The sequence below is a fragment of the Aspergillus puulaauensis genome, chromosome 6 (assembly GCF_016861865.1).
Source record: "Aspergillus puulaauensis MK2 DNA, chromosome 6, nearly complete sequence".
Taxonomy (NCBI): domain Eukaryota; kingdom Fungi; phylum Ascomycota; class Eurotiomycetes; order Eurotiales; family Aspergillaceae; genus Aspergillus; species Aspergillus puulaauensis.
Window position 1 is genome coordinate 2,708,620 of NC_054862.1, and position 15,332 is coordinate 2,723,951.

At 52.3% G+C, this 15,332-nt stretch overlaps 7 protein-coding genes across 7 annotated transcripts; 5 read left to right on the forward strand and 2 right to left on the reverse strand.

The window, feature by feature from the left end:
- Positions 1 to 347: 347 nt before the first annotated feature.
- Positions 348 to 2,247, forward strand: APUU_61062S (uncharacterized protein; the record flags this gene model as incomplete). Its single annotated transcript, XM_041694362.1, has 5 exons — positions 348 to 930; positions 989 to 1,425; positions 1,492 to 1,703; positions 1,766 to 1,906; positions 1,980 to 2,247. 5 exons carry the CDS (start codon positions 348 to 350, stop codon positions 2,245 to 2,247), a joined length of 1,641 nt encoding a protein of 546 aa, XP_041560200.1.
- Positions 2,248 to 2,790: 543 nt separating this feature from the next.
- On the forward strand, positions 2,791 to 5,003 carry APUU_61063S (uncharacterized protein; the record flags this gene model as incomplete). The annotated part of the gene is made up of 6 exons (XM_041694363.1): positions 2,791 to 2,966; positions 3,022 to 3,574; positions 3,638 to 4,026; positions 4,085 to 4,194; positions 4,251 to 4,434; positions 4,496 to 5,003. 6 exons carry the CDS (start codon positions 2,791 to 2,793, stop codon positions 5,001 to 5,003), a joined length of 1,920 nt encoding a protein of 639 aa, XP_041560201.1.
- Positions 5,004 to 5,796: 793 nt separating this feature from the next.
- APUU_61064S (putative quinol monooxygenase) lies at positions 5,797 to 6,301 on the forward strand (the record flags this gene model as incomplete). Its single annotated transcript, XM_041694364.1, has 3 exons — positions 5,797 to 5,856; positions 5,950 to 6,068; positions 6,157 to 6,301. 3 exons carry the CDS (start codon positions 5,797 to 5,799, stop codon positions 6,299 to 6,301), a joined length of 324 nt encoding a protein of 107 aa, XP_041560202.1.
- Positions 6,302 to 7,520: 1,219 nt separating this feature from the next.
- APUU_61065A (uncharacterized protein) lies at positions 7,521 to 9,312 on the reverse strand (the record flags this gene model as incomplete). Its single annotated transcript, XM_041694365.1, has 4 exons — positions 7,521 to 8,658; positions 8,719 to 9,004; positions 9,050 to 9,211; positions 9,261 to 9,312. 4 exons carry the CDS (start codon positions 9,310 to 9,312, stop codon positions 7,521 to 7,523), a joined length of 1,638 nt encoding a protein of 545 aa, XP_041560203.1.
- Positions 9,313 to 9,721: 409 nt separating this feature from the next.
- APUU_61066S (M24 family metallopeptidase) lies at positions 9,722 to 11,092 on the forward strand (the record flags this gene model as incomplete). The annotated part of the gene is made up of 1 exon (XM_041694366.1): positions 9,722 to 11,092. The coding sequence occupies one exon, from the start codon at positions 9,722 to 9,724 to the stop codon at positions 11,090 to 11,092; it is 1,371 nt and encodes a 456-aa protein (XP_041560204.1).
- A 96-nt stretch (positions 11,093 to 11,188) lies between these two features.
- APUU_61067A (uncharacterized protein) lies at positions 11,189 to 12,361 on the reverse strand (the record flags this gene model as incomplete). The annotated part of the gene is made up of 1 exon (XM_041694367.1): positions 11,189 to 12,361. One exon carries the CDS (start codon positions 12,359 to 12,361, stop codon positions 11,189 to 11,191), a length of 1,173 nt encoding a protein of 390 aa, XP_041560205.1.
- A 684-nt stretch (positions 12,362 to 13,045) lies between these two features.
- On the forward strand, positions 13,046 to 15,168 carry APUU_61068S (Zn(II)2Cys6 transcription factor; the record flags this gene model as incomplete). The annotated part of the gene is made up of 4 exons (XM_041694369.1): positions 13,046 to 13,113; positions 13,167 to 13,321; positions 13,370 to 14,214; positions 14,272 to 15,168. The coding sequence occupies 4 exons, from the start codon at positions 13,046 to 13,048 to the stop codon at positions 15,166 to 15,168; spliced, it is 1,965 nt and encodes a 654-aa protein (XP_041560206.1).
- Between the last annotated feature and the right edge of the window lie 164 nt (positions 15,169 to 15,332).

Consider the following 15,332-nt stretch of genomic DNA (forward strand, 5'->3'; position numbering starts at 1 on the left):
GGCTCCAGTTTGTTTACGTCCGAAACTCCGCGAGGGCGGGTTTAGCCAATGATTACCCCGGGGTATACGTTGGGGATCGCCCAGACTCCTTCTCCCCGGCCCATTACCCCAGGTCGCGCTCTGATATTCGGGGTAAAACGCCACCAAGCACCAACCGGTCGTTTGAGAGAGAGCTCTAGCATTGGCAGTGATCGTGGCGTGAGCCCCTTGTCACGGACTGTAACTTTTGTCTATCCCATTCGACCTTGCCAATTCGATTTAAAGTGCCATTTCCCCGCAAGGTATGCCGGTTTGTTACTACTTCTTTCCTCACCCGCGTCTCTCGCATTTCTGTGTCGACTACAATCATGACAATACCAATGACTCCAAACCTACAACAGAATGGCGAGCCGGACGTGGTATCACCCGTTGGCAATGTATCCAATGTCCTGCCGCAAGATGGCAAGGCATGGTGGAAGAAGCCCCATCTGCTGAAGTTGAACTTCTACATCTTCAGCTTCATTCTCTTTTCCTCCTCGAATGGCTACGACGGAGCATTGATGAACGGTCTCCAGGCTCTACCACTCTGGCAGGATTTCATGGGGCACCCAACTGGAGCCTGGCTGGGATTCATGAACGCCTGTACGTCGTTAGGTGGTGTTATCATGGCCTGGCCTTCTGCATGGGTGTCTCAGAAATGGGGTAGGAAATCCGGCATCTATCTAGGATATGTCTTCCTGGTTGTCAGCGTGATCTTGCAGACGGTGGCGCCGAACCCCGCTGCCTTCATTGCTGGAAGAATACTGATCGGTTTCGCTGGTCAGCTTTATGGCAACTCTACTCCGCTCTTGATCGCTGAAACTGCGTATCCCTCCCACCGAGCAATTGCCACGGCCTTGTACATGTGCGGGTGGTATATCGGAAGCTTGATTGCGGCGTGGGTCACCTTCGGTATGACACTCCCAAGTCTGATTTTAAAGTCCCCAGGGCTAAGAATGGCATTATCCAGCAACACGACACTACAGCACAGACTGGAGTTGGAAAACCCCCGTCCTGCTGCAAATCGCAATCCCCGTGTTCTCGTTACCAGGTGCAATACTAGCCCCCGAGAGCCCGCGCTGGCACGTCGCCGAAGATCGACTCGATAAAGCCACCGACACCCTGGTCAAGCATCATGGAGGGGGTATCCGAGACGACGTTATCAACTTCGAAATCCAAGAGATCGTGTCCACGCTCCAGAGCGAGAAGGAAGTGGCGGCAACAACCTCGTGGAACAGCCTCATCCAGACAAAGGGAAACCGCCACCGCATGTTCATCACTGTCTCGCTCGGGTTCCTCGCCCAGTGGAACGGCGTGAACGTCGTATCTTACTATTTCGTTATGATGCTCGAGGCGGCGGGGATTCGGTCTTTGGATCACCAGACTCTCCTCAATGGGTGTATGCAGGTGTGTATTGACCTCGTCCAACCCGAGATCCAGTCCAGAAAAGGATGCCTAATAGCCATTAAATAGATCTGGAACCTAGTTTTCGCCGTCGGCGCTGCATTCTCTGTTGATCGTCTGGGCCGCCGCAAGCTCTTCCTCATATCCAACGGGGGGATGGTCATCAGCTACATCTGCATTACCGCGCTCTCAGGAGTCTATGCGAGAAGCGACGCTGCGCCAGTCGGAACGGCCGTCATCCCGTTTATCTTCATCTTCTACGCTTTCTACGACATTGCCTAGTGAGTACCTCACCTCTGTAGCCCCTACCCAACGTGCCTCGTTGTTAACTAAATACCAACAGCACCCCCCTCCTCGTCGCCTACCCCGCCGAAATCTGGCCATACACATTCCGATCCAGGGGAATAGCCGCGACACAACTATGTACCCAAGCATCCGTGGTACTAAATGTTTTCATCAACCCGATTGCGCTGGATGCTATCGCGTGCGTACCCCCTCTATTCTCCCCATGTAGCGCGTGATCAGGAAGATGGGTTTAGTCTGCTGACGGCATCTAGCTGGAGATATTACATCGTGTTTGATGCTGTCCTTTGCGTGGCTATCCTGACGGTCTGGTTCTTCTATCCTGAAACAAAGGGCCACACGTTGGAAGAAATGGCGGTTGTTTTTGATGGGCCGGATGCGGCGGTTTATGGGACCGGTAAGGGGGCTGTTGGGGATCAGCTGGATAAAGGGGATCTAGGAGTGGACGTTGTGCATGATGAGGGCCTGGATGATCATGCTACTACTCCAGATGTCGCCAAAGATTCGTCTACTCGGGGCTAAGTTTGGAGGTGAAATCCCGTTTGGGAGGGTTGGAGGGGATGGCGGACTGGTCAAGCTCCGTCGTCAACAATCAGATGCTTAAGTGTTCAGGATCGATTAGGCCTGGTGATGCACACGCTACAGTGTTTATGATATTCGAAGGGGGGATTTACCTATACCCTCTTTAAACAGTCAGACAGCTGGACCATGGTTAACCTCCTTAGAAGCAATTCATTGTAGTAGGTATTTCAAAGTTGCCATCTACGATGCACTGTAAACTAAGGCAATGCGCAAGCTACAGTAATCTTGTCAGCATAGTCTGTGACTTGCAGCATTGTCCGGTGTGATAAACTGGGGTTCCCCGCGCCTAGCCCTCGGGCCGAATAAACCGGGAATCCCCCTGTAATCAAGCTGAATTTAGGGAGTAGGGGGCGCCCGAAACTCCCCGCGCAACTCCACCATCTCCTCATTCTGCACGTACCTGCAACAACTTCATTCCCGAAATTCCGCTGTCAGTCATCCATCGTCACTGATATTGTGCTGAACAATTGATCAACCGCTGCAATGAACGGAAATCGTATCAGCCGGCGGGCAGCAGCTTACCCCCGGAAGCGCGCTGTGACGGCATGCGAGAATTGTAGAGCACGAAAGGTCAAATGCGATAATCAACGCCCTGTGTGTTCAGGGTGCTCCAGGACGGGGGGAATGTGCTCATATGACACGCGGTCTGATCATTCATCGTATATTCCTCCCGATCGCATCATTCCAAACTGGCTGCTGATACGCACCGTCCAGGTTCGACCCCGCGAGCCTTCTGATCCTGGACAAGCTCAATCAGATCCTGGAGAACATTAACAGCCACGCCAATACTCCACTTAGCACGTTGTCAATTCCAAGCCTATGTGATCCATCAAACGCCGCGACAGAACTTTTGCCGGCGCCCACTAACGCACGTCCCGAAGGGCCCTCGCCATCAACAACAGCTTATGGTCACCTAAATGTGGCGCAGGATAGGGACTGGCAAAGACCCTCTTCCTTCTCATCAGCTGACTCGGTACTTTTGTGGCCGATTTTTGGTGGTCGGTATGCTGTCGGCCATCTCGCGAAGGAGCTATTCATCAAAGATTACTTGGCTTCCCAGCAGTCAGTTGAATCTCCGGACGAGGGTCCGCCGTACGACAAGCCCTACAAGCATTTCGTTGATGAAACTGAAATCCCAGAACTTATTGACCGGTTTTTTTGCTGCGTCCATACCAAGAACCCGATCCTCGACATACCATCGATGCAACGCTATACAAAGGGCATTGTGGAGAATGGGGTTGGTTGGGATGCACCTACAGCCTTAGTGGTACGCCAATCCATGCATTTCTTTATAAACAGCTGTCACTAAAGTTGGTACTGACTGCTGTAGCTTCTGGCGTGCGCCTTGGGTGCGATAGCTAGCCCGCTCACTCTCACGGCAGAGGTATCACATTCGGGACATGAAACGTCACAAGAAGCCTCAAAGCATTCCCGGATAGTCTCCCAGGCATACTATCACGCAGCCTGTAAGAGACTGGGGCTGCTAAAAAGCAGTATCATTGCTTGCCAATGCCATCTGCTCTCCGGGATCTACCTAATGTACCTGCTGCAGCCACTACAGGCCTGGGAACGGTTCCGACAGGCCTCATCTACCTATGCAATATATCTCAGAGGGCAGGCTGCATATGAGAACACTCGAGGCGGGGATCGTCACCTTTCCAGCAGTTCTGATGGTCACCTCGAACAAAGTATCTACTGGACATGCTTCAAATCAGAATGGTCAGTGGACTCCAATGATCCTGCTGATCACGGGCTAACCTTCCCCGTCGTCAAACAGTGAGTTTCGCGTCGAGTTGAATATCCCTGAATCCCATCTTTCTGCCTTGGGGGACCCATATATGTTTCCATCGCCGCCCACCCCTTCAAGTCCACGAGCCTCTCGACGTGGTATGTGAACTTTACCAGTCTTGTTTGTGGGATCGTGTTGCTTACACATTTGCCAGGGTCTACGTATGACCAAGATGAAGAGCAATCATGGTTCTATTACCTGAGTGAGATTGCTCTCCGACGTATCGAGAACAGAATTCTGCGATTCTTCTACTACGACGACAACGGCAGCTGGGATCATTCAGATATACGCAGTATGGTGGCTATAGTAGGAAATATCGAAGTTGAGCTTCAGAACTGGTAAGAAGGCTGGCATTATTCCAACAACGAAATCCTGAAAGTCGCTCACCTATACTCACAGGAAGCTCTCCCTCCCAGAGCCAATACGGTATGAAGGAATCCCCGATAATGAGGTCGATGAACTGAGGCGTCTCACCGAGGCACGATATTCGTTCATGCTCCATCTCCTCTACCGACCGTTCTTCTACTACGCGATTCACAACCATGACCGGGTCCCTGAAATCGACGACATTGTCGATCCAATTATCCGCAAGGCCATGGCCTGCGGTCTCGACTCAATGCGCCTCAACAATCCCCAAGTGATGAAACATCGACACCATGGGAGCTGGTTTGAATGCAGAGCGGCGACCTCTTGGGCAATTGTTCTTATAGCCGTGCAGAAAAGCGGACTCATGTCGAAGATCTACCCCCCGTCTACCACAGACGAGGAACTAGGAATCACGGCGGCTTCCCAGATGTGTTTGACGAGATTGAGATACTGGGAAGGTGAAAGTCCTGACGTGGCTAAGGCCAGGGGAGTCATTGAGACATTACTGCAGGATTCAGTCTGTTCGAAGCCATTGCGTTAACTAAAAGTGCGTACATCCGGACAATGAAGTCAACAACCGGCTAGTGAATCTGAGATAATTCTGGCTATGCGTATCCTCGTCTCTCGTCGAACCTCTGAGTGCCGCTACCAAGAAGCAGCAACCTGGCGCCTGTAACGAATGGTAAAACTAGACGTAGCCCGAAAAGCCTCACCGTAGCCGTCTAAGCCTGTTCATGCCGTCTGGCTACAAAATCTAAAATTGCATGATTCAACACAATATGCGCTCGGGTTCCTTACCCCCCTGATTCTCCTAAATAAGGTGGCCTGAACTCCCTCAACATCGGCTGGCGGATCCAGATCGTCTGTCCGCCAGGAGGTCGTCCCTGGTAGGAGACTTTGACGAGAGCACCGGTGGTGACAACAGCCCCTGCGAGACGCCGATGTTGAGCATCTGGGGAAGGACGACAGGGTCGCATCATCCTGTTTGGTGTTGGCAGGGCATTTCCATGGATTCTTCGATAAATGACGCGAGGTGGCACTGTTCCGCCGAGGTCCTTCCGAAACTGTACAGCCCAAGCGAGCAGCGACATTCATTGGGACTGGTGACAACGAAGGTACGCACTGATAAGGAACCGAATAAGCACTAAGCGCCATAGTGCGTGTTTAGGCTTAGCGGGGCGTGGTTGCGTGACGTGTGGGTGCCAGCGGTGCGCCTGAATATTTTCGACAACTCCCTGGCCATAAAGGTCGTCCTGGCCACTTCGATCAAGGTAAATCCCTACATAGACTTATTATCAAATAACTATAGTACCAGTACTGGAAGGTCTGTCGATATGTCTGAAGAAGTCAACGTTGTTGTTATTCATTACCCGAAGCCGGAAAGGATACAGGAGGTATGTTATATCTGATAACCTAACCGGTTAACAGAAGATAGTGAACAGAGAACTAAGGGAGCTGCGACTGACTGAACCATGCTACTTATATAGTTCCGAGACCTGGTCCTCCGCGTTAAGAATACATTCAAACACTCCCCGGGCACGATTGGACAGCACGCTTTCGAAGTCAAGAATGCGGAGGGCGGCCCTGAGATTGTTGTTACTGAAAGGTTTGTTTTTCTCCAAGTACCGTATTGATTGCGCTTACTGAACGACTGGGGTCTGCGGGATCACCCTAACTAATATCTATTAAACCAGATACAAAGACCACGCGTCACTAGAGAAAGTCGTCTCCTCTGATGAGTTTAAGGAAATCAGCAAGCTAGTTATAGAGCTGGTTAGGCAGCCTCCTCGGGCTATTACTGGAACTCCACTGCCAGGGGTTGAGGAGAGTCGCACTTAGGCGATGGAAGCTGCATTTCTGATTAATAGTCAATGGGTGTAGATCTCTGTCTTCATACTGGATACCTCACGAATGTATACTTGCACTAGAGCTCTGCCAAGACCTACCATGCTTATAACATAACCATTTCCATAATCATATATTACGGGACCATGGAAGTGCAACTATCTCAGGGGGCAGAAGGAACTATAGTAGTATAATAGTTAGTATAATCTTCCTCGGTATATTATACCGCAGAGGCGGCAGCAGGGGTTATACACGCAGAGTCTGAGATCATACTACCTCTGATAGTAGTTATATTGCACAGTTCTAACCTTTCTAGATAAGGGTTAGACGTTAAACAGGGATAGTTTAACAGGGAGCTTGGCCTTGCTGTTCTTAGAGATATTAATAACCTAGCTTAATAATATAGTACTAGGATTAGCAATACTAGTAGTTTCTTTAATAGAAATAGAGGTCAGGCTAGTATCCTCGGTAACCTCTACAGATAATATCTCTGTTATGGGAACTCCACTGGAGCCCTAGTTTGACTCTGCCTGGGTGTAAGATCACGTCGTCCGGGCAAGCGTGTTCCCAACTACACCAAAAGGTCACGATGACCAAATACTATAGTCTAGTCGGCCCGGATCGTATCTATATAGCCTGTACGCCGTGATACCCAGGTACTGCGGTATAAGAGTTCGGCCTCGGGCACCGGGAGCCACGGGATTACCCCTGATGGCCATGTTAGAGTCCTAACATCCCCTGTATCCTAGTTTTTCAGCAATTCTATCGAGTTCCTAGTACGTAACTAGCTCGCTTCGGGCCTTGTCCATACCAATCTCTGGGTTTACAGGGTTTACAAGGTAATAACTTGTAGGAAGTTAGCCAACCTTTCTTGGTATATTTATGACTTAATACAAGATCCAGCAAGAGATTTATTTAATCTGGCAGGTAATAAAAAAGGAGGATATAACCTGTCTCTAAGTCTAGGGCTCTAAGGGTGTCCGGGGATGTTAGTATAAGCATAAATCCTGTCTTAGTAGACTGGACATCCTTTAATAATTTACAATTTTCCCACAGTTTAGAGCGGACACTGGTATACATAGCAGCCAACGATAACAGTGCAGTATACCTGGCGGCTATCCCGAAAGAGGCAAAACTAACCACAACCTAAGAGGGAATTCAGAGGTGCTCACTTTACAAGATATATAAGAATGTAACTATATACTTATACTTCTTAATACTGGATACTCTCCAGCCCTTCGCGAATATCAATCTCTTCAGCTGAAAGCCACAGCGGATCCTTCCTCCCTCTGATGAGCTTATGCCCGAGATAAATCACCACAAACGCCGGCATCCCTATATACGCCGTAAAGAAGCTCGACGGCGACAGCTGCCCAGGAAAGAAGACGGTAAAACCGTTAACCAGCATCAGTACCGTAAAAAAGAACAAGCCGAACCAGGCCCCGTACGGCTGCGTCCAGCTGTGGTACGGCAGCTCAGGACGGTCTTCCGAATCCTGCCGGTTATACGCAGCCCGGAACCGCAGATACACGATGCAGCAGCAGATCCACGAGATAAAGGCCGAGGTGTTGGTGATTGTCACGAACCAGGTGAAGACAGTGGAGCTGCTGCTTGCGCAGTTAAGGTACGCGAGGAGGCCGAACAGACTGCACGCCATGACGGCGGCGTAGGGGACACCGCGCTTGGTGCAGCGGAGGAAGATCCTGGGTGCCTGCCCGGAGATGGCGAGGGCGTAGAGGGCGCGCGAGCTCATGTACAGGTATGCGTTGCCGGCGGACCAGGCGATGGTGAGGATGGAGGCGTTGACGACGCTGCCGAGGCTGTGGATGCCGGCGGTTTTGATGCCGACGACGAACGCGGAGGACTTTGCATTTGTGCCGCCGCTGCTGAGGTCTTCGGCGTCTGAGGGGCAGATGACGCCGATGGCGACGACGGTGCCGATGTAGAAGACGAGCAGGCGGAGGATGAAGCGGTTGGCGGCTTTGTGCAGGTCTTTCTGGGGGTTGCGCATCTCGCCGCTGGTTGCGATGAGGAGCTCTGGGCTGAAGGTGTAGGGGAAGGCGCTGAGGACGAGAGTTTGGACGAATGCGACGAATCTGCCTTTGTCGCCGTCTACCAGATAGGTGTGTATAGCGCCGGGGTCCTTCCAGTAGTGGAAACCGAGGATGCCGTCCTGATTAGGGCCTCCACCCCAGAACAGCACGAAGGAGAGGATCAAAAGACCGACAATCGTCAGGACCTTGATAGTCGAGAACCAGAACTCGGACTCGCCGTAGTAGCTCACGGGCAGGAAGTTCAGGCCGATGATGAAGACCATGAAGATGGTGATCCAGACAGCCACGTTGACGGGACTGGTAACGTTAGACAGAGTTAGTAACGTTAGACAGTGATAGACCAGGGAGATGTCATACCTATCCCAGTAGTCAATGACCAAAGCACCAGCCGTGATTTCATATGGAACCAGGATGCCCAAGGAGTAAACGTAGAGCCAGCCCATGGCAAACCCCAGGCTCTTGGAGACATAGCGAGTGCCGTAGTACGACATGGAGGCGCCACCGACCGGAAGATAGGCCACGACCTCGACAACAGCTGTGACGATGATATAGACAAGGAAGCTCAAGACGATGAACGCAATCAGCAGGAGGGCTGGTCCACCTAAAGCCAGCGAGGCGCCAGTGCCGACGAAAAGACCAGTTCCTAGGACTTATTAGAGGATATTCCTTGGATGAGTGACTGACATACCAACGCAGCCTCCCAGGGCTATCATCTGCGAGTGACGAGGCTTCAATTCACGCTTGACAGAGCCATTGTCTAGCATATCGACGGACGCAACGCCGGCGCTCGCCGTTCGGGCAAGGCCGCTGTCTTTTTTCTCTAATGTCATGGCAACAAGTAAACTGAAGGCTTAAAGGTAAGTAATAGAGTGGTGCAATGTGCTAAGGGGAGTGAGTACTCGTATAAAAGATCGCATCAAAGGTGGTGGCGTAGTAAGCTAGGGACCACATTCTGGAGATAAGGCCAAGCCCTGTTTGGAACGGTGGTACCTGCCATGTCGGTCTCTTATCTCGGTGACTCTTATCTCGATGACATTTCAGGGGAAGCCGAGCTTGGGGTCTGGTCTGGGGACACGAGCTTGGACTCCGGGGGTGGGCCCTTGAGTTTGATATGCGCACACACTCTGCTTATTCGCACTGCTTTTGCCCCTCGCTGGCTCCTGCCGAATTCATAAAGACGGATTTGCTCCGAGTGGGTCGTATTCAGTTACAGACATCCATGTTCCATAGAGCAAGAGAGAACGAGAGTAGATGTGCTCCAACTACCGGACTGAGGATGTTGGAACATGGGATAAAAGACTGGTCTCGCCAGAATGAAAACCATGCAATTACTTAGCACTTCATCTGTCCAGACTTCACAATGACCAAGAAGCCCCAACCGTTCACAAAGGCGCTGCACTTCTCCGAAAAGGAGTTCGCAGAGCGTCGCCAAAAGGCCCTCGAGCTTATCAAGCGCGAGAAGCTCGATGGATTCCTGATCACCAAGCAAGAAACGCTCTACTATCTCACCGGCTACGACACGTTCGGCTATGTCTTCTTCCAGGCGATGTACTTCCACAACGACGGCTCCATGAAGCTGATCACCCGCATGCCGGACCTGCGTCAGGCCCTCTACACCTCCGTGTTGAAATACGATGACATCCTGATCCGACCAGACGACGTAGGCAGCAACCCCGTATCCCTGGTCCCCGTCGTCCTGAAAGAATTCGGCATCACCTCGCCCTCCCAGCGCATTGGCTTCGAGCCCAACTCGGCAACCCTAACTCTCGAAATCGGCAAGCTGCTCGAGGAGTCTGTCTCAGGCCTCTGCACCCTCGTCAACCACAGCAACCTCTTCACGCGCGAGCTGCGCATTATAAAATCCCCCAGCGAGCTGCGCAAGATCCGCAAGGCCGCCTACCTAGCCGACTTCTCGCTAGTCCGCGCCCTCAAAGTCGCCAAACCAGGCGCCTACGAAGGCGATCTCTGGCGCGAGCTCATGGGCACCGTCTACGAAGGCGGCGGCGACGACCCTGCAAACGAGAATATCCTGGTCTCAGGAAATAAAGCAGTTCTGACCCGCTACTCGACCGGACGCTCCAGGATCGACCGCCAGGTTACCCTCGAGCACGCGGCCGTCTACAAGCACTACCACGCATGCCTGATGCGCACGGTGCACATCGGCGGCGTCACGCAGCTCGCGCGGCGCATGTTCAGCGTCAACATCCTGCAAATGGAAGCCGCCATGGCAGCCCTCAAGCCGGGGCGTGAGATTGGAGACGTCTTTGAAGCATATGCGCGCGTCGCTGACGAAAACGGATTCAAGGACCAGCGCTTCAATGCGTGTGGATATAGTCTTGGTGCGACATTCTCGCCGACTTGGATGGATTACCCGATGTTTGTCCGGGGGCAGAATGTCGTCGCGCGGCCGGGGATGGTCTTCTTCATCCATATCATCCTGATGGATAAGGCGACTGACACAGCAAGCTCGATTGGGCAGACTGTGGAAGTGACGCAGGATGGGTGTGTCTCGCTGTCGAAGCTGCCGTTCCATATTACCCGGAAACAGACCCTCGCTGCGTGGAAGAAGATCCGGAAGGAGGATTATGGGTTTACCAAGGAGGAGGAGGACGACGGGGAGAATCTCAGGGACGTGGAACTCTCGGATGGCGATGTTGATGCTGAGGATTATGATGTCGAGTATGACTTTAGTGACTATCAGCCTTCGGCGCCCCCGGGGGATGCGCAGTGATATCAATGATAGTTCAAGTTGTCTCATAGTATAGCTTCAAATATTAGCCTATATACAGTACCAAGTATCTAGAAGCGATAAGAATAACACCGACTATTATTGACAGAATCTCTCCATGATAGCCACAAACGAATCCTTCAGGTCCCGAATCGACTGCACATCGACAGACTCCTCCTTTGAATGCAGTCCACTCCCCTTGGGCCCCCAAATGACACCCGGAATGCCCACCTCATCCAGCAGGGCCATATCAGTCCAGTACGTCTCGCTCTTAATCGGCGGCGCACTCCCCGTAGTCCTGGCAGCCTGTTCAACAACCAGATTGACAAACGGATGGTCCTTTGCAATAGCAAACGGCGGCCGATACGAAGTCACACGCAGCTCGAAGCTGAAATCAGGGACTGTAGACTCCAGCTTGCTCAATATATCCAGTACCTCTTGTTTCACAGACTCATCCGTCTCGCCCGCTATCGTCCTGCGCTCAATCTCAACGACACAAGACGCCGGATACGAATTAATCTCCGCACCGCCCTTGATAACCCCAGCATGCACATTCGGCGCATCCAGCCTCTCCCCAGTAGGCGAACGCCCCTGCAAGTCTGTGGCATACCGATCCAGCTCGACCAGGAAATACCCAGCCTTGCAAATCGCATCGACACCCAAATCCGCACGCGAGCCATGCGCCGCAACCCCACGCACCTCGACCTCCAGCAACACGTACCCCTTGTGCGCATTAATGATAGCGAACTCCGTCGGCTCGGCGATGATCGCTGCGTCGGCGCGCCACCCAGCAGCAAGGACCTGTTCGGTGCCGATACTATCGCATTCTTCGTCGGCGACGGCGGCGAGGAGGACGTCGCCGGAGAGGTGGAGTTGTTTCGCGCGCGCGAGTGCGACCATTGCTGCCGCGAGACCGGATTTCATATCTGCGGATCCGCGACCGTATAATCTGCCGTCTGGGGCGATGTGCCCGCTTAGGGGGTCGTCTGTGTAGCCTTGTAGGGTGACGGTGTCGGTGTGGCCGTTGAACATGAGCGACTTGCCTGACCCGGAGCCGCGAACAATTCCGACCACAGACGGCCGATTAGGGATTTCTTCGATCCAGTGGGTTTCGATGGAGCGGTGGTGCAGCCAGGCGGTTATGTACTTTGCGATGGCGGTTTCGCCGGTGGTGTTTGTGCCGGAGCCTGGGGTGGAGGAATCGATTTGGACGAGGGTTTGGGTGAGGGAGACGACATCGTCTATTGTTACATCTTGGGTTGATTGAGACATGGTGGGCAAGAATTAAAGAAGGAAGTCTGTTGTTGTATGACTGGGAGAGGTTCTTATATCCTACAGCCGTGGAGTTTAGTCTTCAATCCTCACTCTTCAGTGTCAAGGCTGTACAATTGAACTCCAATACGGTAAACTAAATTGGAAGGAGCTAACGAGTGGAGACAAAGACTTCAAACTCTCTGCGACCGGTGGAATTTAACCAGGATGAATGGCCTGATGTGCTGGATGCAGTATATAAGGCTGGCCCAGACTCGACATTATTTCAGCCTGTTCTGAAGGCTGCAGTTGAAGGCTGCAGTGGAAGACTTTGCAGTAAATATGTCGAGCAGGATGTATTACCCTATTCATCTCAATATCCTTCTGCATCTGCAAAGGCTCTCGTGTCCACTGGCTCTGTCGTTTAGGGCTGGAGATAACAATGACACGACAATGACAGTAGCAACAGATTCCAGCAGTTGACTGTTATCAGTGACCAGTCTCAGTAGCCAGTCTCAGTATCTCGGCAATAATCGATTATCACAGTCGTATCTCTCCGTCTGATCGGCCCAGAGACAGCCTGATACGCCACTTCGCCCCAGTCTCCGCCTCCAACCCCGCAGAACCAGCAGCTCAACAAAATGTCCCTCCAAGTGGACTTTATCCAGGTTGCCAGTTGATTCAGATTCCTATCCCTCTCCCGGCATGTCAGAACTCGTCTGGGATCTGGGCGGACGGAAATCGAAGCCCCTCAAATCAATATCTTACACTGGGTATCCCCCCTTAATTCAGTGGCCGGTGGCACAGCTGACAAGTTGACAACCAGCTGCTGGACATGTCGAAAACGCCGCATCAAATGCGATGAAAGACCCGGAGCATGCAGAACCTGCGAACAGGCAAAGCTGACCTGCGCGGGCTACGACGTGCGTCTGATTTGGAATGCAGGCCCGAATACAAGCAGGCGGCGCATCCGGTCTGGGTGTATGTCAACACTTTTTCATGGAAATGAAGACTAATACTGTACCTCAGATAAAGTTGCTTGCGCGCCAATGACAGACGATGAGGTCGCTCGCGCCTTGACAACTGTTGAGAAATCTGAGATCACACCGGCGGCGACGACGACTGTTGGGCCTTTTTCGGTCTTTGTGGCTCAGCCTCCTGAAGATACTGCGAGTATAGACAATGATAGTCCAGTTGATTCACCTAATGCATCGCCCTTGTTTCCAGAGTCAATAGACTCCAGAATGCAGCTCAGCGATTGCCTGGACCCCAATCCGATAGAGACACCAGAGTCTCCAGAGCAAACACCACTACGTGACGATACTGTTGAAAACATCAGGACTGATCTTACCGGCTCACCCCATTCGTCCTCCTCGTCTGATACTCACGAAATCCCTTCCGCTCCTGAAGATGTTGCTGTCTCGCATAGCCCGCGCTGGCTGGGGCATACCAATTCACCCCCAGAAGACGTCGACTTCATCTTATTTGAACATAATCTGGCTTCAAGCATGATTGAAGACACAACGGCTTCGATGTTGATGCATCACTACATGCAGCATGTCGTCCACCTGATGCAGCCGGTATCTCATTCAAGGAATCCCTGGAGGACTGTATACCTGCCGCTTGCTCTCCAGGGCTCGTCCCAGCTGGACGTCCCACGGCGCTTCCACTCGGCCAGTGTTGCTGTATTCCACAGTGTCCTATCTATAGCTGCAGTCAACCTACAGAGCATGCGAACCGAGCAAGAAGCTCTCAAACAGCTCGCCTGCCATCACAAACAGCGTGCCCTCGTCGCACTACAAAGCGCACTCTCAACCAAATCAACACCCTACAAAGATATCATGACCGCCATTCTCTCTCTTGTATCTGCAGATGTAAGCCTACTCAATAGGCCCTGCTAATCAATACATCCTGCTCACATTGACATCTAGATAATGGACGGCGGCATGTCCGACCACTGGATCCACCTCGAAGCCGGCATAAAACTGCAAGCATCACGACACTACTCGATGCTGGTAAGCCGCGAAACCTGCCTCCTAAACAACATCTGCAAGATGCTGCATCTCTTCGCCCAGACCACCCTGCCCATCCTCACCCCCAAACCCTGGCCGGGGTACGACCACGTCCCGCGCGGGGCAGACTTCTACTCCCTGGAACCCAGCATCGAGTTCCTATACGGGATCACGACGTCCATCGCGGGCGCAATCTTCAAAATATACCGCCTCTCCCAGTACGTCGCGTACTACCGGGACCAGAGTCCGCGGCCGGAGCAGGAGTTCCCGGCGAGTCTGCTGCAGGCTTGTGAAGAGCTTGCTGATGCGCTGGGTTCGTATACGATAACGACGGAGTCGTTCTCCTCGATCTCGCCTACGGAGGCGGAAGGGCATATGGTTGATATTGCACGGGCTCAGGCGAAAGCTTTTCACAATGCTGCGCTGATATACTATTATCGCTCTATTCAACAGTGTAGCCGTGACTGCCTGTATCAGGAGCAACGGGCTGTGCTGGATGCGATGAACGAGGCGGAGGAGTTGAAGGTTAAGGCTTCTACTGCAGGTAATACTGGACCTGGATCTGGAGCTAGCCAGGCTCAAAGTTCATTTCCAGCACCGATTACATGGCCGGCGTTCGTGGCGTCTTGCGAGGCAGTAGGGGAGGAGAGGCAGGCGTGGGATGGCTGGTGGAGGAGGGTGCAGGGGTATGGGATGAGGAATTATGGACAGCAGTATGAGACTGTCTGTAGAATTTGGGAGAGAATGGAGGAGAACGAGAGTGAGGATTGGAGAGAGGTGCTGGCGGATCTGGGAGTGCGGATTCTTCCTGTTTGACCAATCTATTACCATAATTAATGAAGTGTATATTATCTGTATCTGGATATTATCTGTTATCTCATATTCCCGTCTGTGCTTATCATGAATAAATAGAGTTCTGCCCCGCCAGACAATACGAGATCAAAACGGAAGGACCCAGCGAGACAAATGCGGAAGTTGGA